Consider the following 24,496-nt stretch of genomic DNA (forward strand, 5'->3'; position numbering starts at 1 on the left):
GACCCCTGCCGAACCCCTGAGAGTGACTCACCGAACCCCTGGGGTTCGATCGAACCCAGGTTAAAAACCACTGCTCTAATGTATATTGCTTTACTTTTCAAAGTGAATGGAAATGGTTTGCTCTTTTTGTCTTTTTGCAGCAGCAGTTAAAAACAGGAAGTGACCTACCAGGAAGTGACCTAACAGGTTGTGACGCCATAACTGTTACAAGAAAGGAAAAACTCATTTATATTTTGCACATTAGATATTAAACATTAACTTTAATTATCACTTCTCATTTGCAACTAAAAATAATTGTCACCAATTAAAGAAGGATTGTGAAACTGAAAGAAAATGCTTTGAGGGCAACATAGGTGCAACATATAATACTATACATAATATTATATAATTATGCACTTTGTTTTCAAGAGAGAAAGCAACAAAAATTGTGTAGGTATCTATTAAATTCCACAGTAACTGTTAACAGTAACAGAAAACTAGAGTGTAAGGCTAAGCAAACTAGTCTATAAGAAGAAATCTCATAGCCTGTTTTGGGAAGGTTGGCTAATCAAACAAAAGAGATACAAAGAAACCAACTATATGACAGTTTTGCAGCCTAAAGAGATATCAGCTGGAGTCCCCATGTTATGTTACAGAAGCCATTCAGTTTGATATGGTACAAGTATATTGACTTTTGTGGTATTTTATCTGGAGTGTTAACGTGGTGATACACATAATTCATATGGACGTGGTGCCAGAGTGAGGCCAAAACAATACTCCATCTCAGATTTCACCCCAGCAGGCATGGAGAAGGTGAAGTGCTGCATGAAGGAGGTGAAGAAGAGGAAAAGCTCCATCTTGGCCAGGCTCTCCCCGAGGCACACTCGTTTACCTGAGACAGGTAAACAAATTGAGTCAAGCAGAACATTCTGTCTCATGTTAGGCCGAATTTCAGGGCTAGAGGAAAGGTCAGGGGTCAACACTAGTCAAACATCTCCATTTCTCTGATGTGGCCCTTATTGATGCAGAAATAATGATCAACAATTCCTACTCATCATCTTTTCAGCTTCTCGTGGTGTGTCACTGCAAAATCAAAACAAACTTCCTGGAATGGCATTGTAGTGATCACTGATGCTCATCCCATGAAGGACCAGGTGATGACCCCTGACCTTTTCCCTGTCTCTATTCTCGAAGGTCCCAGGGTGTGCAAAGGACAGGCCCCGGGTCCCTGACTAACCAGGTAAGGTAAGCAGTAAAACAAGTGACGGTGTTGCTCCTCACCTGCAGAGAAAGGGAGGAAAGCAGCTTTCTTCACAAACTTGCCCTCCTCGTTCAGAAAGTGTCCTGGGTTAAAGGTGAAGGGCGTCTCCCACTCATTCTTGTCAAACATCACCGAAGTCAGATTGGGAATGATTGTAACGCCCTGGTGAGAGTTCATAAACAAGCAACATGAAATGTGACATGAAAACACCGGTTTTGTTTGATTGCAGTAGTTTTAACCAGTTACAGTCACAATGTTAGAGAGTACCATCCTGCATATTAACTCTTTAATCCCCACTAAGCTACTTTGGGATGTAACTGTTTGACCTGTCATGATTCAACATTTAATTATCTAGGGTTTTTAAAGTCTCTTCTTAAAAATGCTATTTTTATGAAAGCCTTTCCATACTATTGGCTCTTATTAACACTGACAACTCCTCTTTTATATCTATTTTATTGTTTTGTTTTCTCTGTTCATCTTGCATTGTTTTACTATCATTGTTTCTGCCTTGGAAATTCCTTTGTAACATTGATAAGAAAAGTGCTGTAAAAGTGTATTATTATTATTATTGTTTTTTGGGAATTGACCTTTGGGATGGTGTAGCCTCCCAGCTGGAGGTCCCTGCTGGCGAGATGAGGCAAGCTTAAAGGGGCTATGTTGCCCATCCTCTGCACCTCATGAACGACAGCATAAGTATAATGCAGGTTTGCACAGTCCTCCATGTAAGGCAGTCTGGACTGTCCAATCACTAGGTCTATTTCAGCCTGGACTTTCTCTGTGCAACAGGTCATTTGAAAAAGTCACAAGAGGAAAGACAATATTATTTATAGGTATTTACACATAGTTATTCACTACAGAGTTTGAGAAGGGCACCAATGATTTCTCAATACAGCATATGTCAGTAACATTATGTATGGAGGTCATTTGGTGTGAACGGGAAACACTGGTATTGATTTTCTACAGCAGCAAATTTGTTTTACTACGTTCATATGTACGCTGTTGTGTAAGAGCAAAGCACTATCAGCTTGGTCGGGGCTCTTACCTTGGATTTCAGGGTTATTTGCCATGTAAAGCAAAGCCCAGCGCAGGGTGCTGGTCGTGGTCTCTGAACCAGCCACAAACAGATCCAGGATGCTCATAACCAGGTTGTCCTCGTCAAACGTATCGTCAGACTGTCCCTTATTCTGAGAAATCAAACAAATGTGGTCAAATCTGTTGGGATATAAATGACATTAACTAGAAGTTTGTGTTATTGCAGAATTTCAAAATCTGTTGTAGAGCACAGTTGGAAAAACTTTGTGTTCATTCCATCCAGTTCATCTGTATGTACATTTTATAGATGATGTTTTTCATTTAATGAAACTTAATTTGCTTTATCATTTATCAATATATTGCGATGTTTAAAGATGGCCATCATTACAAACCACATCATAAACATAATAAAACTCAGTAGAGTCACTCACCATCTCATTCAGGTAACAGTCTATGTAGTCTCTCTGGTCCGAGGGATCCCAGTTCTGTTTGTGCTCTTCAAGCTCGGCTCTTATAAAGTCCCCTACTTCCCTCCAGATGTGCTTGACCGTCTGATGTGGCCCCGGCAAACGTCTCATCAGCATAGGAAACGAGTTGTAGAGCTGCACAGTAAACAAGAACATTGAAAAACATTTGCTTTCCATCTTTACTAAACTACTAATATTACAAATCAGCTCTTATGCAGCCTGTTCCTGCTGAGGTTTTCTAATTATGTGAAGACGTGTGCCCAAACAGAGCCACTGGCCTGCTTTATAATGAGAAATATAACTCACAAAAAAGCACATTATAGGTTTTGATCACTAGATATTTAATGTGGTACCTGTGCCCAGATGGAGCCTTCGATCTGGAGGCCTTTTCCTGTCAGCGTCAACAATTTCATGAAGGTCTCATCACTGTACTCAAAGCGATGACCAAAAACCAGGGAGCAGATGATGTTGGAGATGGCGTTGTTGATGGTGAGGTGTGGATCGAAGGGCTTACCTTCACCATCGAGCAGGAGATTAGATGTTACATGCATGTGTTCATTATTAACGGGCCGCTGTGTGGCAACCACTCACCTTTGTTGTCACTGAACTCCTTTGCACAATGTGTAAATTCATCACGGATAACAGGTTCAAGTGATCTCTTGCCCAGTCCAAAATGCCTGAGGGTGGAAAGTGCAAAACGTCTTTGCGGCCTCCAGATGTGACTCTCGCTGAATACGAGACCTAACAGCAAATATGCAGAGTTTAACAAACTTCTCTAATATTCAAAAGGATTATCAAAATTCATACGGAAACATACTTCGACCTAAACTGTCATTAAAAACTAAAAATATAACATTTGACCACAAAGTGTGCACTCAACTTCTCTGGATGATTATTCACAGGAATTGCAATACCACTGAATTCAATACACAAGCTCTGTGTGTGTGTGTGTGTGTGTGTGAGTGTGTGTGTTCGCGTGCACTGTGACCTCTCACCTAGTCCATTGCATGTGGCCTGCGACAGAGGGAGGACAGGACGCTCGGCCAGGCTGTCTCCCTGCGTCACCAGAGCTTCTTTCAGAACCTCAAACCTGTTCAACACCACCAACCACACAGAGCCCATTCTCAGGCTGAAGACGTCCCCATATCTTCTCCCTAACTGTGAGGAGGTTTGAGAGACAAGGTTGAGCATTGATGCTACCTGTTTCAACAGATACCAGGGGGACAAGTCCTATCATTGGTTGACTCACCTCGGTCAGACTCTCGTGAGTCCTGCTGTGGTCCACGGTGAATATGTTGCCCACAAAAGGAAGTGCCCAGGGTCCTGGAGGGAAGCTGGCCGGCCGACGGTTCTTGATATGATCTGTGGTGATGATGAAAATTGCCAAGAAGAGCAGCAGACTTTTCACATCCCAGTCAACGTAGGATCCAATCACAGAAAATAGGGAATCCATTCTGTTATAACGGACTTGGGTTTTTCAACCTTTCTTTAGACTTCCCCTCCCGTGAGACAGCAGGCTGATGTGTTTTCAGACGCCCCCTCCTCTCTCTTGTGAGGCGACAGCTTGTACTGGACTCTGACCTCAGAAAGGTCAAACCTAACATTGATAACTTATTATGTTTACTGCAACAAATTCTCTTTCCCATGATAATATTATGGGTTTTTTTTCTTCGTGGACTTCACTTGTGTTTCTCTGATTCCCAGGAAGGGACATGGAGGAGAGAAACAAATCGGACGTTGAAAAAAAACTTAAAAAAACGTTATTTCGTAATGACGTTTTAATTTACCATGTATTTCCTCTTCCAAAACAGCGTCCCCTTAATATGCTGCAATAACAGCCCCTGGTCCTCTGGGACAAGCATTGCACTTGACTCTGGAATTCCCCTCTATTACAGCCACAGGTGACTGTTTTGTGTGAATTTACTTTTTTTTCTATTTTCTTTTGTCCCTACTGACACATAAAAAGTGTCCCTGGGTCTCTTGAAAGGTGCTATATCAATTGAAGTTATTACTATTATTATTATTATAATAATTATAATAAGAACTGATATACAGAGAGAAGGCTTGACTCACGGTTAGCGTTTCAGGTGACTTGCCTGTGTTAAATGGGATTAACTCAGGTAAGAACTCTGGATACTGAGTTTTATCACTCATGTTGAGTTGCTTGCAAAGGTGGCCTGTTGCAGTTTGCACACAGCACAGTACAGTAACATGAAAGTTATGATCACACCATCAAATTACCAGGTTGCTGATTAAATGTGTTTGTTTATTAAACACAAACAATTATCATATTGTTCAGATAAATCCCAACCTCACTCAACTCAAAAATTAATTGTAAATGTTTTGCACACAAATCTTTTCTGTAACATGAAGGTAATGCATATACCTGAAATCAAAACTGTTATATATGTATATATATACTGTATGTATGCTTTGACTAATCTTTACCAAATTTGGTAAAATCACAGAAAAATCTGTCTATTTTGAATCAAGACTGAAGAATATTTATGTATCCTACCCGACTCTTTTGTTTTGTTTTTGCAATGTAAAGTGAACAAACATTTTAAAATTAGTAAACAAAACTGTTGAGTATGTAGATTTGTATTCAGCGAAATAAATATATGCTAATTGCACAGTGTATGTGTTTTTACTTAATCTTGTAATAATGTGGCTATACCTTGTACATTTAGGTCATATTAAAGCAAAAACACAAATATTTTTGATTTAGCATGTAAAAGATATGGCCAGCTCACAAGGACTTGACTTGACAATACAGTTTTATTTCATAGATAGAATTCAGTTTACAATCTACCTGTATGTAAGCAGACTGGTATAAATGCACACACACACACACACAAACACACACACACACACACACACATTTGCACAAGGACACTCGAACATGTGGATGATCTGCTCTGCCTCGGCCACAGCTGATTGACAAAATAAAACAAAACTATGATTATAATTTTGTCAACATCCTGTAGGAGAAAATGTAATAAACACGTCCTACTCTTGTAGTGCTGTATTTCAACACAGGATGGCAGGATATGGTTCACTAATTTCAACCAAAATGAATTGTACAGCTGTTAAAATGAGTGAAAAGACTCAAAATAAGTCATCTACAACAGTGAGAAAATCCAGTGGACTCAGGCAACAAGTGACAAGATGCAAAGAAGCATATTGTCTCTTGTAGTAATTGTAAAAGTAAATTAGCGGGGTGTTGCGCAGATTTCATATGGATGTGGTGCCAGAATGATGCTAAAACTCTGGTTCATCACCGGCTTCACCCCAGCAGGCATGGAGAAGGTGAAGCGCTGCATGAAGGAGGTGAAGAAGAGGAAAAGCTCCATCTTGGCCAGAGTCTCCCCGGGACATATCCTTTTACCTGAGACAGGAAACACAAACTGAATGAATATGGAAAATGTATGAGTATTGTTAGCACAAATTTAGAGCTAGAGGAAAGGTCAGGGGGTCACCTGTAGTCAAACATTGCTCTGCTGGTGCAGAAATAACAACCAACAATTCCCACTCATGATCTTTTCAGCTTCCCGTGATATACCACAAAAATACTTAATAAGGGGAACAGATTAGCGTCACTGTAAAAATAAATACAAATGTTCTCTGATGGCAGTGAAGTGATCAGCTACACATGTCACAGGAATTATCTGGTGATGAACTTTGACCTTTGCCCTGTCTGTATTCTCAAAGGTCCCGGTAGCGACAGGCTCCAGGTCCCTAACTAACCAGGTAAACAATAAAACGAGTGTTGCTCCTCCTCACCTGCAGAGAAAGGGATGAAAGATGGTTTCTTCACAAACGTCCCCTCCTCAGTCAGAAAGTGTCCTGGGTTAAAGGTGAAGGGCGTCTCCCACTCGTTCTCGTCGAACATCACCGAGGTCAGATTGGTAATCACTGTGACGCCCTGGTGAGAGTTCATAAAAAAAGCAACATGAGATATGACATAAAAGCACATCTTTTCTTTTCATGTACTGGTTTGGGAAATGACCTTTGGGACGGTGTACTTTCCCAGGTGGAGGTCCTCGTTGGTGAAGCGAGGGAGGCTGAGAGGAATGACGTTGCCCATCCTCTGCACCTCATGGATGACGGCCTCAGTGTAGGGCAGGTCTGCACGGTCCTCCATGCACGGCCGTCTGGACTGTCCAATCACTCGGTCTATTTCAGCTTGGACTTTCTCTGTGCAACAGGACGGAAACAGGTTTTTAAACCAGCAATAAGAGGACACACAATGTTATGGTAATAGCACTCAATCAGTCTAACTTTAATTGTACAGCACCCTTCGTTCAGTTTCCTGCAGCTCAAAGTGTTTCACAAGTGCCCGGTGAGCCAAAGAGGGTCATTGAGCTTAGACGGAGCTCTTACCTTGGATTTCAGGGTTATTTGCCATGTGGAGGACGGCCCAGCGCAGGGTGCTGGATGTGGTCTCTGAACCAGCCACAAACAGATCAAGGAGGCTCATCACCAGGCTTTCCTCTTCAAAACTACTCTCATTCTGCCCCTTGTTCTGAAAATACAACCACATGAGATGAAACATGTTGCAATGTATAATTACTTTCAACTCGAAATTAGTTCTATTGCAGAAATCCTAAATCTTTCATGACAGCGACTTTGGATTGAAGTTTTATGGAGGGTTAAAAGAGTATTAATCTGTACTGAACAGCTGCTGAAACCTTGAACATGTTTAAAAGCCTTTACTTTGTTAAAATGGGCTGAATCCTGTCTTTCACATATAAGCAAAAATACAAAGCAATTATGAGAGCGGGCCATCTTTGCAAATAACTCACCATAAGTGATACAACTTAGTAAATAGTGTCGCTCACCATCTGTATCTCGTTCAGGTAACAGTCCATGTTCATTCTAGAGTGAATGTTTTTCATAAAATGGAACTTAACTTCGCTTTATTACTTTATATATAACTTTTTAATATCCTCAGATTTTTATTGTGTGCTGGACGTTGCAGAGTTTTTTAACTACAGTCTCTGGGGCAAATAAAAAATAAAAAACTTTGCGTTCATCCTATCTGGTTTATCTGTAATGCACAATTTGTAGTAAAAGTTTTTTTATTTAAATGAAACTTAATTTGCTTTTCTTCTTTGCTTAATCATATAGCAATTCAATGTTATATAAAAAGATGGCCATCATTAAAAAACACTTAATAAATGTAATACAACTCAGTATCTAGTGTCACTCACCATCTGAATCTCATTCAGGTAACAGTCTATGTAGTCTCTCTGGTCCGAGGGATCCCAGTTCTGTTTGTGCTCTTCAACCTCTCCTCTTAGGAAGTCCTTCACTTCATTCCAGATGTGCTGGACTGTCTGATGTGGCCCCGGTAAATGTCTCATCAGCAGAGGAAACGAGTTGTAAAACTGCAGAGTGGAACAACAACATATAAGTACATCTCCTAAATATTTTTGATTAATTTAGTGTCCAAACAGATTCCCTGGCATGAATGATATGCTGCTCCAGAACGAAAAACACAAAAAATAATGAAAAAAAAAAAAAGATAAGCAGATGTAAAATGGGTACCTGTGCCCAGATGGACCCTTGGATCTGGAGGCCTTTCGGTAACAGCTTCATCATTTTCAGGAACATCTCGTCACCATACTCAAAGCGATGACCAAAGATCAGGGAGCAGATGATGTTGGAGACGGCGTTGTTGATGGTGAGGTGTGGATTGAACGGTTTACCTTCACCATTGACCAGGAAATTATCATTAGTATGTCAATATATATTATGTACATCATAAACAGGCATCTATGTGTCAGCCACTCACCTTTTTGGGAAATGAACTCTTCTGCACAATACGTAAATTCATCCAGGATGACAGGTTCAAGTGACTTCTTTGCAAATCCAAAGTTTCTGAGGGTTGAGAGTGCAAAACGCCTCTGCTGTTTCCAGGGGTTCCCGTTGTTAAAGTTTATGCCTGATGGGAAAGAGTGAGATTAACAAAATTCAAAATTAATAATAAAATATTGGGCACTCTGTGACACTAAGGAAATACATTTAAAATTGCATATGCAGTACACAAGATTAATGTAATTAGGTCTTTAACAATCATTAAGATGTACACTGGTAAAAGGACAAAAATGGGACAAACATGAATCTTCAAATCTTTCAAAATTGTGTTGATGTTTTATGTCCTGTCACCCAGTTTGTGGACTATTTCCACTGTCAGAGGGAGGTCAGGACGCTCTGCCAGGCTGTCTCCCTGCGTCACCAGAGCTTCTTTCAGAACCTCAGACCTGTTCAACACGACCATCCAGTCAGAGCCCATTCTCAGGCTGAAGACGTCCCCATATCTTCTCCCTAACTGTGTATAGGTTTGAGAAACAAGGTTGAGCATTGATGCTGCCTGATACAACAGACACCAGGGTGACAAGTCCTATCATTGGTTGACTCACCTCGGTCAGACTCTCGTGAGTCCTGCTGTGGTCCACGGTGAATATGTTGCCCACAACAGGAAGTGCCCAGGGTCCTGGAGGGAAGCTGGCCGGCCGACGGTTCTTGATATGATCTGTGGTGATGATGAAAATTGCCAAGAAGAGCAGCAGACTTTTCACATCCCAGTCAACGTAGGATCCAATCACAGAGAAGATGGAATCCATTCTGTAAAATGGTGAAAATGAGACTTGTCAAATGTTTTCGTGAGACACTAGGTTGATATGTTCCCAGATGTCTTCCTCTCCTCTCCTGTTAGGCTGCAGCTTGTTAATGTTATATCTTTACCAACGCATCCATTATATAAACTGGACTCTGACCTCTTAATAAACGAAAAAATGCAAACGCTCGTAACTTTTGTTAATTGCATCTAATTCAATCTAACGTGAGTGCCCTTTCATCACAAGGCCCTTTAAGGACCCTACATTAATAAGACATGCGTAAATGGAATAGTCCATGTTGCTGCAATAAACAAAATCTTTCTTTCTACTTTATTTTATATATATATATATATAAGATATATTATTATGACATATTATCTCTATTTATACATATATATATTATATATATATATATATATATATAGGTTACACTTTCGAGGTTACAAATGTGAGATTTCTGCAGAGGTGTAAACATAAATTTAAATCTTACTGGTTCAGAGTAAATGAAGATGTAACAAAAATAAATGTGAAGCAGGGTAAAGTTTCATTTCTTCTATTATGTCACTGCAGGTATTTTTTTAATCTAAATATTATGAATAAAGTTATTTGTAAAATGTGAATTTGGTGTCTTTCTCTCCAAGTTCGTAGAACATAACAGTGAGATAAGACACTGATATGCAGAGATAGGACTTAAATCAATGTTCACGATTCAGATCACTAACAGGTGTTAAATGGGGTGAACACATGTCAGGCTGCTGTGTCTTGCACAACATACAAAAAGAGAAATGTCTTTCATGCAAACTGCCACAGGAGTAGACATCCACTAAACAACTGTTGGAATATATATATATGCATTTTATATGTATGCGTTTTAGCTTCATTGTAACAAAGGAGACTGTTGCAATGCATTAATGGATGCAGTCATATTGCAGTTTTATGCAAGGTGCCTCACACACACGTTTGTACTTCTATCTAAGCGAGGACACTCATTGGCATTATACATTCCCCTAACCCTCTAACCATCCAAACGAAATGCCTAACCCTAACCCTAACATAAACCCTAACCTCAACCTAATTCTGACCGGTCAAAATGTCCTCACTTTCCAAAAATGACCTCACTCTGTAGGATCTATGCTTTACATGCTCCTCTAGGGGCCAAGTGCTGTATGGGTAAATGCAGTAAATATTGATCATGCTGTAATACTACCTTTCAACACAGGGTGGCAGTGTATCGTTTTGTAATTTTGTAATGAGGGGAAGTAGACGATTCTTACATCCAAATAAAATGTGTGCCTTGTTAAAGGGATAGTTCACCCAAAAATGAAAATTCACTCTATTATCTACTCACCACTTTGCCTACGCAGGGGTGGGTGAAGTGTTTGAGTCCACAAAACATATTTGTAGTTTCAGGGGTAACAACAGTGTTGCCCCTCCATCGGCATAGTTGTGAGTAGATAATAGAGTGAATTTTTATTTTTGGGTATAGTATCCCTTTAATCTAAATGTAACACGTTTGGAAAAACTGCTACTGAGTAGGTGGGTGTGTAAATGCACATGCAACTATTCAAATTATAATTTTTAATATTTTTTTACTAATTGAAGTTTAAGATTGAATAAATATTTGGACAGTAAAATGTGCGTTTTAATGATATCTATGGATGTGACCCTTGATGTGTTTTATTTTGAAAGCGCACGAAGCGGAAGCAGTGCGGCGTGTTTCCTGCCCCGCAGCTCGTTTGACCGGTCGTGTCCTCCAGCAGCTCAGCTCTGACAGCAGGTCATCTCAGGACAGCTACAGTATCAACATGGTTTTCGAGGAGAAGATGATCACGAATGGAGAACCCGAGGATGTTAGTAGCTTTTACCGACTCAACACAACTGTGCTCTGCTAGTAACCTTGGGTTGTTTCTGCCGAGAAGCTAGCACAACACGGCTAACTAAGCTACACGAACTGCTAGCTTGGGTTAGCGTCAGCCACCGGAGCCGTCAAGGAATGTGTAGAAGCTAATTTGTGTAGCTTCGACGCACATGTATCATCTGTGTTTACCAGCTGTTGATGAAGTTCATGCTGAAGTGAAGCTGCCGTTTTCCTGATTGTTAGAAGACTGATGTAACTGGGTTGGTTTTGGTGTGTGTGTGTTTCAGGAGGAAGAAGAGGAGGAGGATGAAGAGGACATGGTGGTATGTTCATCAGAATACGATACTTGACCCTCAAATTCCCAGTGGAGGAAATGCATTTTTGGAAAGGGACGAGCGGCTGTTGGATCTCTGAACAGGAACTCTTGTTTACTCTCCTTCACATGAACTGTGAACCAGAGCTTTCTCCACTGCCAGCACCTTTTCTCAGGACTTAGGTGGTTTCATCATTCTGAATTAGAAGAAACTTCAAAACTCAACACATGTGAAGCCCCAGCTTTCACTGATTGAGTCCAAATCCAATTCACAAATCCCAATTTGCCTCAAGGTGTGCCCTTGTAAGATTACTTACAAGAAGAATGACCTTAGAGAGCCGTAAGTGATCCCTCTCCCTCTCACGTGTAATAGAGCACATAAACAAAACAATAATATTTACAACAGTCACGAGAAATGAGGGGTATCAGTGTTTAAAGTATTTATACAAAATAAATTGTCTGCCAAAGATGAAGGGATCAGTGATAAGTTGTAATGATAGCAGTATTGCCAAAAATAGTAGGATATGTGGGCAGGTATAATGTATATCTCAGCAATGTAGTTGTAATCACAATATAGGGCGTTTTGACCCATATTTGCCCCCCCCGAGAATCGGAGGAGAAATTAGATCTGGAATCTTAGGTTGTACCGCCAGATTATATTGTAGTATGAGGGGGTCCCAGTGCCCTTACCAGACAGTGAGGTCCAGATTATTATCTGCAAACCCCCGTCCCCAACTAATGTCTGGAGGGCTGGATCGGACTTCAATCTGCTTGGTTCTACTGCTTGGTTTGGTGTGATTCGGCCGTCTCCCCAAACCATCTGTTTCAAGGGAACTCAAGTCAAGACACAGCTGTTAAATCTTCTGTTCAGAGCTGTTTGGGCTTTTTCTGTGTTCAGGACAGTAGTGCTACATGGGGAGGGCAAGGATAGAAGCTGGTGCCCCTTGACTCTGTTACTCCTTGTCTTACAAATGATCTGCATTGTTACCATGGTCTCATTATTGTATTTTAATATGCATATCCTATTGAAGGACCTTTTTTATGGTATATTTTCCGGTGCTGTGTGTTACAGGATCCTCTTGAAACGCTGCGACAAAAGTGTGCAGAGACAGAGCACTGTGTCCACACTCAGCAGCGTCTGGAGCAGTGCGAGACCCGAGTTGGCTCTCGGTCTGCAACGCAGGAGGAATGCACTGAGGAGCTGTTTGACTTCCTGCATGCTCGGGACCACTGTGTAAGTGAGACATTTAGGGTTTGATTTTATGATACGGCACAAAGCAGAAGATATTAAAGAGAAGGTATTTGTTACCTTTGTTGTAAGGTTCAAGTAAAATCTCCTTTTCAACTCATGGGCATTACAGATTTTCCACAGCTTGTCTTTATACTTACATTTAAGGTTCTCAGCACTGCCCCTTGAGGTTGACAGAGCTTGTAATGATAAAGTTGCACTTCATAGATATCAGGGTATTTCCTCATAGAAATCGTAAAAAGAACTGGTCTTCACATATTATGTTAGTTCAACATTTGCAAGTGAGACGTTAGTGCTCACCAACACCAACATAATACAGGAAGTGAACTTTCAGCCACATGGAGCAGCTGGAACACATTTCACCTCAAAAATAAATACAATACAAGCTAAAGCTACAAGCTATTTCCATTGTCTATTTTGTTTGACAGTATCTTCTTATAAACTGCATAATTCTTTACTTTTCAAATCCACTTAAGGCTCTTTAAGTTACCTTACCTTCCACTGTATGTTTGCATAAATAAATTACCTTATGTGTGCTCTCTCTCTCTCTCTCTCTCTCTCTCTCTCTCTCTCTCTCTCTCTCTCTCTCTCTCTCTCTCTCTCTCTCTCTCTCTCTCTCTCTCTCTCTCTCTCTCTCTCTAGGTGTCACACAAACTGTTCCACGCTGTCAAATGAAATGCTTCCTGATTGTTGCACCGCTGGCTGATGACATTCTTCAAATATTGTTTTATGAGGAGAACATGGTTTTAAACACCTCCACGTGTTGATCTGCTGTATGTTTTGACTTTAAATGTATTATACTGTATCTGCTCATGTGAAGAAACCAAGTATTTAACAAGGTAGTCTGAGTCAACATTTCATTAAAGTAGATGGCTGGGAAAACCTTAACCCATGGCTTTGTGAATTTTTTTTGTAATGCTGAAACAACTATTTCCTGTAGAAATTAAGTTAGAATAAACTTACAACAACACATTTATGGCCAGTTAAAAGATGAGGCATCATTTCATCTATCCTCATCCCTGCTACTTTGTGCTCTTAGATAACACATGAAATCAAAAGTCACAGGAAATTACGTATTTATAATATCAGGGTGCTTCTTTATTTCTTTGATCTATCTGATCGCAGTACATCAAGTAACATGACCACTCAGTCCCTGTTCTGCTCATTTACTCATATTATACAGGAGTCAAGGGGGACACAACATTCAAGTCTTTAAGTCTATCTATAGATCCACCAGTTTAGCTGTTTACCACCACAACATAAAAATCCTGCTTAGCGGGTTGTTATGTTGACATGAAAAACTTGAGGCTGTTATCTAAAATGAGCATCGCGATCATGTCATGATAAACGTAGCAAAATTAACCAAACAAGATAGATTTGATTATCTATTGGTCCAACATGAAGGCCTGAGGCGTCACACAAGATCATGGCCTCCTAGGCTCCTAAGCATTACATAACTGGATCTGTGCTTGATGACTTGCCAAAACGTATCAATTACGTATTTTTGCAAGATATTGCATCTGGGTCAAGGTACTTTTTTTTATTCTGTTTACAAAAATACAGGATAAAGTTCAGTTAAACTCTTTATCTAAGGCCTATAAAGTCCATTTGGGAAGTCAAAATGATATGTAGGAGAACAGTTTTCGTGTTTAGGGTGAGGTTCACCAGTAGACCCTCACTCTCTACAGGAGCTTCTGCATCTGTGTCCCAGTTACCCCTCAAGATTCAGTACGTTATTCAATTTGGAGCCACAGCACGAGTTGAGCTACAGGGCCGACAGCCCAGACACAGCCAAGACCTTTATGATGGTGACCAGTACAAAGTTCTATAAAGGTAAGATATGGCAGAGCAGGCAAACAGCCTCCAAATAACATTCTCTCTCACAAGAGAATGATTTCGCAGGTCTTGTTTTTACCCGTTGGGATTAGATTTCAAGCACAGAGACAAAAGGTGTCCAGACTGGCTGATCAAGTTCTGCGAGAATTGCATTCAATGTCGTCTCTTGAGTACAGACAATTACTTTAAATGAAAATGAACTTTACCCCATAAACATAAAGCTGTAGGGCTACCGCTCCGTAGGCCACCATTCATTCTGGATTACCTTAAGAAATCCCACAGATTAATTTAGGGTCTCGTTCAGTGGCTCTGATTAAGCCCCCCTCATCATTAAATCTTAAATAGACATTCATTACATAATGCATTCAAACTCTTTTCAGAAACCTCTGGGTGGACAGGGGTCATGGAGGTTCTGTCACTCTCGATAGACAAAATACTGATTATTTTGGGAGAGAAATTTAAAAGATGATGCTTATTTTTTTTAAAGCAAGGATTACAGCTTTTCCATTTTTGTTTATTAATATGATACTTAAATTGTATGAATTGTAGTTTTATTAACCTAAAGAAGGGAGAGGTGAGGGGTATTCAGCTGCAACATACATTCACCACTAGATGTCACTAAATTCCACAAATTGAGCCTTTAATATAACTATATTTACCACATGAAATGTGACTGAACAAGAGAAAAGTAAATGTTCAGTAGTGTCGATGCATTTTAAACTTAATCAACAAGCATCTACTTAAAAATAATTTACACAAAGTGTCAGCGACAGAACAATCATTTGCTTTAGGCTTCATTTTTCCAACCCCGAAATTGCCTGAGATCTGTAGAAAGTTCTTCCCGGGCTCCTCCCTCTTGTCCAAATATGGTTATGTCTTTCTTAAAAAAAAAAGGGGAAAAAAAGAACATCAAGATGGCGACTGAAGATGACGTCACAATAAGTCGATAAAAGCTACGGTCGCTTGCACAGACGGCACACACTGATCCGTGAGAGGCAGCGGGAGCGTCATGGAGAACCTGAAGCTGCTCGTCCACAGGGTGCAGGCGGACCAGCGGACAGTGGCTCTGCTGGCGGGGGCCGTCTGCGGGGCGGGAGCTGCGGTGCTGCTGGTCCGGAGAGTGATCCGCTCCAGAGAGGCCAAGGTTAAGATCCAGAGAGCCAGGGAGCGGAGGACCGAGAGCCTGCAGCGGGCAGAGGAGGCGGTGCGGCGGTACAGGGAGTCGGTGAGCTGCAGGGGAGAGGAGGGGAGGGGAGGGGAGGGGGTGATGATGATGATGATGAGAGAAAAGTAACCGTCACACCTTTTGATACAGTGACAGAAAAACAATAGTTGAAAAGTTAGTAAGTAAAAAAATTGAAGTTTAGGTTAAATCTACTGGTCCCAGCTGTGCCAGATGTCATCATCTACTTCTCCGTCTTATATGTCTATTCTATAGTAAAATATTATACATGTTATATATATATATATTATATCAGATGATATATCAGATAAAGTAAGGAATTTTATACCATCCCCTTTGGGGTTTATAATCTAGTATTTCACTTAACTTTTTCCATTTCTGTATTTTTATCCGGACTGGGCCATATGGCCAAACCTTTTGTCAAGATTAAAATGTTCATATTGATAATTATCCAGATAAATTTAACTCCTGAGAGATTGTTGTTGTTTTAAACTCTTCTTTTAAAAGCAGAAAACGACACTTGATAAACAACAACACGTTTTGTAAATTTGAGGTATAGACCAATCATGTGTTAAACCTCCCACTGTGTTTGCACAATGCATAAGCAATATACATCAATACATGTTGGACCTAAGTTATATTCCCATTGATATCAATTATATAGTTATTGATTGTTTTATCCTCCAGCCCTAGTCTCCACTTTACTTTACCTATTAAAACAGTTTAACATAGACATAAAATAGCAGATCAGTGGATAGTGATAAGTAGTTTGATGCATTTTTCATTTGCCAACAACTTTTAGGCTGTACTGAAAATGTACTATTACTATCCACACTGCAATGACTCTATATGTGTGTCTCCTTCAGCATCCAGCAACCAACTCAGCTCTCATCTTGACGCTGACGCTCTCAGAGTTGACCAAGCAATTGCAGGAAGGCTTGCTGAGCCCCGAGGAAGTGTTCTACACTTACATGGAAAAGGTTCAGTACCCGAACACAACATCCCAGCATGCAGCACAGAAAAACAACCATTGACATATTTCATTTGAATTCCAACTGACTTAATCGATCATTATCTGTCCAGTCATTAAATTTATTCACCCACAGTTTAGACTGAATTATTTGCTGCTTTTTCAATCAGGTTTGTACAGAAGCCCATTTCTGCGCTTCTGTTGAAAAAAAAGCAGAAAAGATCAGTATAATGAGAAACTTTATTGAATAACATAGTATCTGTAAGTCATGAGAGACATTCTCAAAATAATAATGTAGTTTCTCAACATGAGTAGAAGTTCCTACTTTGCATCCGAAAGGTCAACTGTTCCACACATACAGTCTGGGATCATACATGGACATAGTTGGGAGTGAAGCTGTCCTCCTCCTGTTAAATACTGAGCTCCGTCAGAGCTGACAGAATGTTCTCACAGAAAGTTCTCACAAAAACAAGTCTTTTAGGATGTTCCTTTCTGGCTGTTTGCCCACTCTAACCCAGCTAACTGTAAGAGTGAAAGAAACTCATGTGTGTTGGGAGTCATTGCTAATAAGCATCAGGAAGTACAAAATACATGCCAGTGTATCTAGTTTGTGGGGAATAAGCTTACAGTGATGAAAAGCCCCAATCTTAATGGGATAGTTCACCTAAAAATACTACTATTCAGCAGTGGTGGGAAGTAACAAAGTAGAAATACTTCGTTACTGCACATAAGTAGATTTTTCACATATCTGTACTTTACTTGAGTATTTATTTTCCTGACGACTTTTAACTTTTACTCGCTACATTTGAGCACAAATGTCTGTACTTTCTACTTCTTAAATTCTCAAAACGGGCTTGTTACTTGAGAAGCGGAGGTTGGCGCAACGTGCACCTTTACACACGGCGCACCTCTCTCTCGCCTTCTCGCTACTGCAGGAGCTCGGTTCAGTCTTTATTATTAGGGCCTTAGCACTGACAGGCACTGACAGACGTGAGGCCCTATTGAAATTGTAGGGATTATTATTCAGGCAAATTAATTGGCTTTTTAAGGGCTTTTATTAGCTGACTTTACATAATTTTTTGAAGGTATTCCTTTTTCTATTCACATTCGTTCCCTTTCCTGCTTCGTGTCAACACCTGCACATAAATACATAGCTCGAAGCAGCAAGTGGTTAACTTTGCTCAAAGCAAATATTGGAAGTAGTTGGTTTAAACAAAAACTGTTGGCAAACAGACTATCATTGGTTGGCCGTGTCTACTTAGTCTTACACGTCCACTTAAACAAAACAAACACAACCAATTATATAAGCAAACGCAAAAACAACTTTCAGCCAACACAACCAAAAACAAACACTGTGTCGTGGACTACTGCATATTCACGCACACAATTCAGGTTTTTTAATGGACCTCTGCAAATGGAACCCTGGGTAATCAGGCCCAGTTTTCCACTCACTAAAATGCCAATATAATTTTTGCAAAGATATTATATATCTATATATTGCCAATTCCAATCCTTAGTCGCCCTTTGAGCCTCCTACTGTCCTCCTACTTCTATTTGTTTTTTCCTCTGTTTTCCTACAGACTCTGGATGTAAACAAAAAGCTCAACTGCTGCACAGGGATTCTGCTGGAGAGTTTCGATCAGCTGAAGACTCTCGACTCCAACAAGAAGGGTCTCTTGTATGGAGTTCCAGTTAGCATCAAAGAAAACATTGCTTATAAGGTTATTTGTGATCATGTATTGTATTGTCACAGTGAATCAATATGTGCTTTACAAAGCTCAGGTGGATCTGCTGTTATCTAACACTGCTCTCTTTGTCATGTCTTCATGTAGAATCATGACTGTTCTTGTGGTGTGGTCATTTATCTGGACCAGCCCCTCCAGGAGGACGGCGTGCTTGTTGAAGTTCTGAAGAGACAAGGAGCTATTCCCTTTGTGAAAACCAACTTACCCCAAGCCCTACTTAAGTAAATCATTCCTCAACCCAGTTGTTAAGTGTTAGAGTGGTGACACCGTGTCACACACACACACGTGCAGCTGTGTACTTTTAAAACAAAGGCGTACTATGAGTTTTGCTGACATAAAGGCTGTGATACTTATGTTTATTTGTGTTTTATTGCCTAACTTCCAGCTTTGACTGCAGTAACCCTATTTATGGGCAGACCGTAAACCCTCATAACCTCCAGAAGACCTCTGGAGGTTCGTCTGGTGGGGAGGGGGCTCTGATCGGGGGAGGCGGCTCTGTGCTCGGTTTGGGCAGTGACATAGGGGGCAGCATCCGCATTCCTGCCGCTTTCTGTGGAATCTGTGGCCTCAAGCCAACAGCACGTCGGTTAAGGTGAGTACGTGAGACAGTTTAACGGAGACTCACTCCGCAGACACGACTCTTCCCACCAGACTTTCATCTTTATTTGTCATCTTTATTGTCAGTTCACAAGGTGTGAGGCCCATTTACAGAGGGCAAAAGTCAGGTAAGAGGATATACACAACACATCATATAAAGCTCATGGAGACGTAAAAGAGTTTCATCATTATTACCTGGCGGTACTACCTGTGTCTTCTGCTACATTTGACGACTGTTATATTCTTATAAACTTAGTGACGTCCTCTGCTGGACCTATGGCGAGGGATGTGGAGAGTCTGGCTCTGTGTATGCAGGCTCTGCTGAGTGACCACATGTTTTCCCTGGACCCTACTGTTCCACCCATACCCTTTAATGTGGAGGTATGTCCAATGAAGTCTAATTGTATTTTAATGTATCGTGAATCACACATTTGCCTCAAAGGGGTTCACAATCTTTGGAGAACATGTGCCCTCGGTCCTTATACCCTTGAATTTGGTGAGGAAAAAAAGAGAGTTTTAGTGATGCTTCAAGGTCTGATATAACCAATGGCCTTGAAAAGGGTCCTGCCAACAGACAGAATGGTCCAGAGAGGGCCCTTTATGTAAATGCCTGCGTAGGTTCTTCTACAAATGCTTGAAGAACAGGGTCAGTGGATGAAAAATGCAACTCCAAAGCTCGATGCCACTAAATACTACGTGCATAATAGCTAATACTCCAAGTAAACCTCATTAAAAAATATTTGGGTTGGTAGTTTGTTTCTGAAGCACATTTTTCAGTAGTAATTGTGAGACACAATATGTTGATAAAGAGGTTTGAAAGTTTGTAAGATTTTACGATTCTACAACTTAAATGTTGACTCCTCTCATACAGAGTCAAGAAGAGAAACATGCTGCTAACTGTAACTCATGGTGATGAAATCTCCCGCAAGGGTTTTTTTTTCCTGTTCTTTGCACAAGGGAGTATCCGGAGTGATGTGCTCTGCTGTGATGATAATGACTTAGGTTCATCCACCAGTGTAATGGAAACATGAAGGCAGATAATTATCCACGTCGTTTTTTTCTGTCATCATGATTTTTTTTTTTTAAGTGAATTTAAGCAGGCAACGCTAATTCAACCACATAATCCCAGCTCATTGTCGATACAGTTAAACCGTTCTGTGTTTACGCTTGTAATGTTTTCACAAAATGCAAATGTGTTTTTCCCCAGATGTACCAGAGCACCAAACCTCTGAGGATCGGTTACTTTGAAAGCGACGGCTTCGTGCAGTCGTCCCCAAGCACGGCCCGAGCCATCAGAGAAGTCAAGGCACTGTTGGAGCAAGCTGGCCACACTGTGAGACCAAACCACACCCTGACACGCACCGTTTGGCCTAAATGTGGCACGTGAAGTGTATGTTTTTAATGCAGCCACTGCTCCTGTCCTTTGTGCCTGTAGCTGGTGCCTTACAGTCCCCTGAAGATCAGACAAGCTGCAGAAGAGCTGTTGGTTAAGGGTATCCTCGCAGATGGAGCTACCACCATGCTACAAAAACTGTGGGTTGAAGTGTCCTTTAAGAACAGAGCAGTCAGTATTAATAAGATGATTGTTTTTAATGAATGTGCACAGCTGCAGTGTTCAGTCTCCAGATGTGTAAAATCCTTTTCATAAGATCCCAGACCTCGAGGTGATTTCTTCAAATGTATTGTTTCCATCAACCAACAGCTTCACAGGGAAGTTTTGTGGTGAGACGCCTAAAGGCTAAGAAGCTGAAACCTTGTTCAGATGGAGAATTTGTGAGGGAGCCTCGTTGCCTGAACCCGGACAAAGTGTCAGTTTTTCTCAAAGAACTGAGGCTGAGTTGATTACAGATACAAGATATGAAAAAAAAATGAAACTGTGTTAAACCTCACATAGCTGCTTCATAACTATTATGATAAACATACGAGTAATCTCATTGACTAGATTGTTGTATCAATTTCCAATGATGTCTTATCGATTCTGCTTTAGGGAGGGAAGCCCTCTGGACCCCTGTCTCAAAGCACAGGTTTATCCCTACTCTCTACCTACGTGGGTGAAGAGAACCCTCTCATTCCTCCTGAAGCCCGTGGTGAGTTCAATCAATTGACCGATCGATGAAGGTTAATGTTTCAAATTGACTGATTCACCCAGAAAGAGAGAAACTCATGCTGACAGCGAAATTCCAAAGAATAGCTTTTAGCTAACATAACAGTAAAACTTTAAAACAGATGCAATAAAGAGAAGAAAAAAATCAATAAAATGGGGATAAAAACACATTAAGGTAATGTTAATAGACTAGTATAATTTACTAGAATCTTCAACGTACTTAATTAAATGCCCAACTAAAGTGATGGGCCTTAAGCTCGTGTTTTGAAGATTTCCACACTGGCCGTCTCTAAGGTCCTCAGGGTAAGTGTTCCAGCAGCTTATAGCAGAAAAGGTAAAAGCTGCCTCACAAAAGTATTGTCTTGCACTTTGGACTTTGACTGTTTCACAAAATCTTTCTTCTTTATTGTTTCATGTCATGTTTTGTAGGCATCTCGTGCTTCTGGCATCTTCAGTGGTATCAGTGGAGTCAGGTGAGGGAGTTGCCTTGACGTGTTGTGCTTTCGGGTTTGCTGTGTAAACACTGATTGTGTAAACACACACTGATGTAATGGGAAGAATGTCAGAACGTACTGACCCTTTCTCTCCGTCTCGTTTCCAGTTCTGTTCCAGAGCTGTGGAAGCAACACGCTGCTGTCGAGGTTCTGTTAGTCCTCAGGCATTTGTTATTCTATGTTCTGAATACATACAATGTAATTCTCACCTGTTTTCCTTAGGACTACATTCATGAAACAATAGCAGATTGGAGAAGATGCAACATAGACGTGCTGCTGTGCCCGATGTTTGGACCGGCCTTCAACTTCTTATACTGCGGCAAAGTTACCAGTACGGTAGACTTAACTAATATCAAATATCTGCATGGGTGTAGTGTGGGAAACTCTGTCTCTGCTGATCAATTCTATAAATCATGGATAGCTGTACAATACAAGGAACACATCACTTAAATGTTTAAGATGGTTTTGATAATACTGTCATAATGATCTTTCTATTTACCACTTGTTTCAAAAAAGTTTCATCAAAAACATCATGACACACTGTAACAGTGAAAAAGTCCTACATGTGTCCCCTGCTTCGGATAATAACAGTTTATTTACTGACACATATCGCGTCCTTCTGCCAAGTGTCATGGTGATCCTGCAAACTAACTAACAGACAAACAAAACAGAAACATGAGCTCCCGCACTGGCGGAGGTTATGATGTTGCAATTATCTTCTGATAATTACATCAAGATGCAAACATGGATGTAACGGAATTACCAAAAGTGATAAAACACTTGACAACAGAATAAAAATCACCTTACTGACAATCTCCATACAGAACAGTGAAAATAACACTGTTATAAAACCCAGTGGATCCCAGTGACTAACTTCTTTCTAATGTCTTTCCTTTCAGCTGCTCTCACGAACACGATGCTTTACAATGTCCTGACCTTTCCGGCCGGTGTAGTTACCGTTACCACAGTAACTGCAGAGGATGAGGAGGAGCTCAAGCACTATAAGGGCTTTTATCAGGACCGCTGGGACAAGCTCTTCAAAGAGGTGAGAAACCCCTGACAGAGTGAGATGACTGCCAAATGAATATTATTAAAAGTTTATTCAGTGAAATAAATAAATGCCAAAGATACACCTTCAAGTATTCTACTGCGATAAAAGCCAATAAATGACCGGCAGTTGTAATGATGAGATGATGATTTCCTTGTAGCCACTTTGCATTTCTACTTTCGTTTTGTTTGACACTTTTTGTGGTGGTTTTTCATCACTGTCTAGTTGATTTGTGTCTCTGTGTACTTGTTGGATTGACTTTCCCACAAGAAATATTGAGTCACTTCACAGACTGTTTGTTATAGCACACCTTCATTTAGTTTGTGTTTCTGTGCTCATTCCCAAACTTAAAGGGATAGTTCAACCTGAAATAAAAAATTCACTCTATCTACTCACCATTATGCCGAATGACGTGTGGGTGAAGTGTTTGTGTCCACAAAACCCTTTTGGAGTTTCAGGGGTAAACAGTGTTGCGGCCAAATCCAATACAGTTGAATAAATTAGTGACCGATCTTCAGACATAATTGAACAGGGAAAAAAAAAAACATGCCTCCATACTGCTTGTGTGGAGGCATGTTGTGTGTATGAGTGTCCGAAAACCTTCATCTTGGACTCGACATAGGGGTGGTGAGTAGATAATGAGTGCATTTTTATTTCTGGGTGAACTATCCCTTTTTAAAGTTTCAGTTAGTCCCCTTCTTAAAACTGTGCTTCCACAGTTGGTCAGCAGGTGGAGGCAGCAGACTGGTTACTAACTGACTGGGTGTGTGTTTGAGCTCAGGCTGTGACTGGAGGCGAGGGTCTGCCTGTGGCGGTGCAGTGCGTCGCCCTGCCGTGGCAGGACGAGCTCTGCCTGCGTCTCATGAGGGAGGTGGAGCATCTGGTCAAACAGAGCAGGAAGTAAAGCCTGGAGGCCACAGGTGGAACTGCAAAGCTCAGAGACTTCAGGTTTGTGAAAACACAAACAAGAAGGCAGCGACGAAAATCACTTTTTGATGAAGATGATCTTTGAAGAAGTGAATAGCAATGGCACAATATGAGATTGGAAAAGAAGTCGACGCACGTAACATTATTTCTGGAGAAAGATTGTTTGGGTTTTTGAAAATATGGGTTAACTGAAGATAATAGTTAAGTTCACCTGTGGAGTTTTTGTTTTGTGTTTAAATCATTCTTTGACAAATCTTTAATGTTTTAAATTTAATTGTACTGTGCTTCTAATTGTTTTTATTGGTACAACAATCTTACTGACATGGTCTTTATTATTATTATTATTAGATAACTTTTTTGTGAAATCAAGTATCTGATTTGGTTAAATACGCTTAACGTTTTATCTGAGGCACTGTTTAATATTTCATACAACATAGTATGAACATATATAATTCACTTCTGGGCAAAGAGGCACCGTGACCACATTTTTTGCTATTTGAATTTATAATGAACACTGAATTGCTTTTTATTGTTGATCATGTCTGAATTTAAAACTTTACTGTGATCTGATTTCTGAGAATAAAACAACTGATTTCTCACAGAGGAAGCACCACTGAAATGTTGCAATTTGTTTTCTATTTTTAACTTGAATTTTAGATGGTTTTCAACTATACAAAATATGCATTTTTTTGCAACTGTATTGTTTTCAACAGTATAAAACATTCAATTTTTAATGCCCGGCTCCAAAATATATGCAGACTTAATAAAGCCTTGATTAAAAAACAATCATTGTCCACTTCATGTATGATA

At 40.4% G+C, this 24,496-nt stretch overlaps 3 protein-coding genes across 3 annotated transcripts; 2 read left to right on the top strand and 1 right to left on the bottom strand.

Moving 5' to 3' along the window:
* Window positions 1–425: 425 nt before the first annotated feature.
* On the bottom strand, window positions 426–9,368 carry LOC133011185 (uncharacterized). The gene is made up of 19 exons (XM_061078890.1): window positions 9,165–9,368; window positions 8,911–9,073; window positions 8,516–8,686; window positions 8,290–8,450; window positions 7,953–8,129; window positions 7,123–7,264; window positions 6,749–6,936; window positions 6,523–6,664; window positions 5,957–6,127; window positions 5,642–5,672; window positions 3,989–4,193; window positions 3,735–3,897; window positions 3,289–3,480; window positions 3,093–3,253; window positions 2,704–2,874; window positions 2,283–2,424; window positions 1,828–2,015; window positions 1,261–1,402; window positions 426–871 (listed from the first exon to the last, which is right to left on the bottom strand). Exons 1-19 carry the CDS (start codon window positions 9,366–9,368, stop codon window positions 696–698), a joined length of 3,090 nt encoding a protein of 1,029 aa, XP_060934873.1. The 3' UTR covers window positions 426–695.
* A 1,713-nt stretch (window positions 9,369–11,081) lies between these two features.
* On the top strand, window positions 11,082–13,670 carry LOC133010019 (cytochrome b-c1 complex subunit 6, mitochondrial). The gene is made up of 4 exons (XM_061077424.1): window positions 11,082–11,212; window positions 11,508–11,543; window positions 12,606–12,767; window positions 13,425–13,670. Exons 1-4 carry the CDS (start codon window positions 11,168–11,170, stop codon window positions 13,455–13,457), a joined length of 276 nt encoding a protein of 91 aa, XP_060933407.1. The 5' UTR covers window positions 11,082–11,167; the 3' UTR covers window positions 13,458–13,670.
* A 1,903-nt stretch (window positions 13,671–15,573) lies between these two features.
* On the top strand, window positions 15,574–24,305 carry faah (fatty acid amide hydrolase). The gene is made up of 15 exons (XM_061077421.1): window positions 15,574–15,843; window positions 16,668–16,781; window positions 18,352–18,492; window positions 18,604–18,737; window positions 18,902–19,108; window positions 19,201–19,241; window positions 19,370–19,494; window positions 20,321–20,446; window positions 20,549–20,646; window positions 21,101–21,200; window positions 21,647–21,690; window positions 21,819–21,858; window positions 21,934–22,042; window positions 22,611–22,756; window positions 23,541–24,305. The coding sequence occupies exons 1-15, from the start codon at window positions 15,628–15,630 to the stop codon at window positions 23,661–23,663; spliced, it is 1,764 nt and encodes a 587-aa protein (XP_060933404.1). The 5' UTR covers window positions 15,574–15,627; the 3' UTR covers window positions 23,664–24,305.
* The last annotated feature ends 191 nt before the right edge of the window (window positions 24,306–24,496 follow it).

The sequence above is a fragment of the Limanda limanda genome, chromosome 9 (assembly GCF_963576545.1).
Source record: "Limanda limanda chromosome 9, fLimLim1.1, whole genome shotgun sequence".
Classification (NCBI taxonomy): Eukaryota; Metazoa; Chordata; class Actinopteri; order Pleuronectiformes; family Pleuronectidae; genus Limanda; species Limanda limanda.

Excerpts from the sequence above, each read along its gene's own strand:
- LOC133010019 (XM_061077424.1), top strand. The coding sequence starts at position 11,168 with ATGGTTTTCGAGGAGAAGATGATCACGAATGGAGAACCCGAGGAT. Across the intron at positions 11,544-12,605 it reads AGGATGAAGAGGACATGGTG|GATCCTCTTGAAACGCTGCG; the intron begins GTATGTTCATCA and ends TGTGTGTTACAG. Across the intron at positions 12,768-13,424 it reads TGCATGCTCGGGACCACTGT|GTGTCACACAAACTGTTCCA; the intron begins GTAAGTGAGACA and ends CTCTCTCTCTAG.
- faah (XM_061077421.1), top strand. The coding sequence starts at position 15,628 with ATGGAGAACCTGAAGCTGCTCGTCCACAGGGTGCAGGCGGACCAGCGG. Across the intron at positions 18,738-18,901 it reads TTACCCCAAGCCCTACTTAA|CTTTGACTGCAGTAACCCTA; the intron begins GTAAATCATTCC and ends CCTAACTTCCAG. Across the intron at positions 19,109-19,200 it reads CCAACAGCACGTCGGTTAAG|TTCACAAGGTGTGAGGCCCA; the intron begins GTGAGTACGTGA and ends CTTTATTGTCAG.
- LOC133011185 (XM_061078890.1), bottom strand. The coding sequence starts at position 9,368 with ATGGATTCCATCTTCTCTGTGATTGGATCCTACGTTGACTGGGATGTG. Across the intron at positions 8,451-8,515 it reads TGAGTGGCTGACACATAGAT|GTAAACCGTTCAATCCACAC; the intron begins GCCTGTTTATGA and ends TCAATGGTGAAG. Across the intron at positions 2,425-2,703 it reads ACTGTTACCTGAATGAGATG|AATAAGGGACAGTCTGACGA; the intron begins GTGAGTGACTCT and ends TTGATTTCTCAG.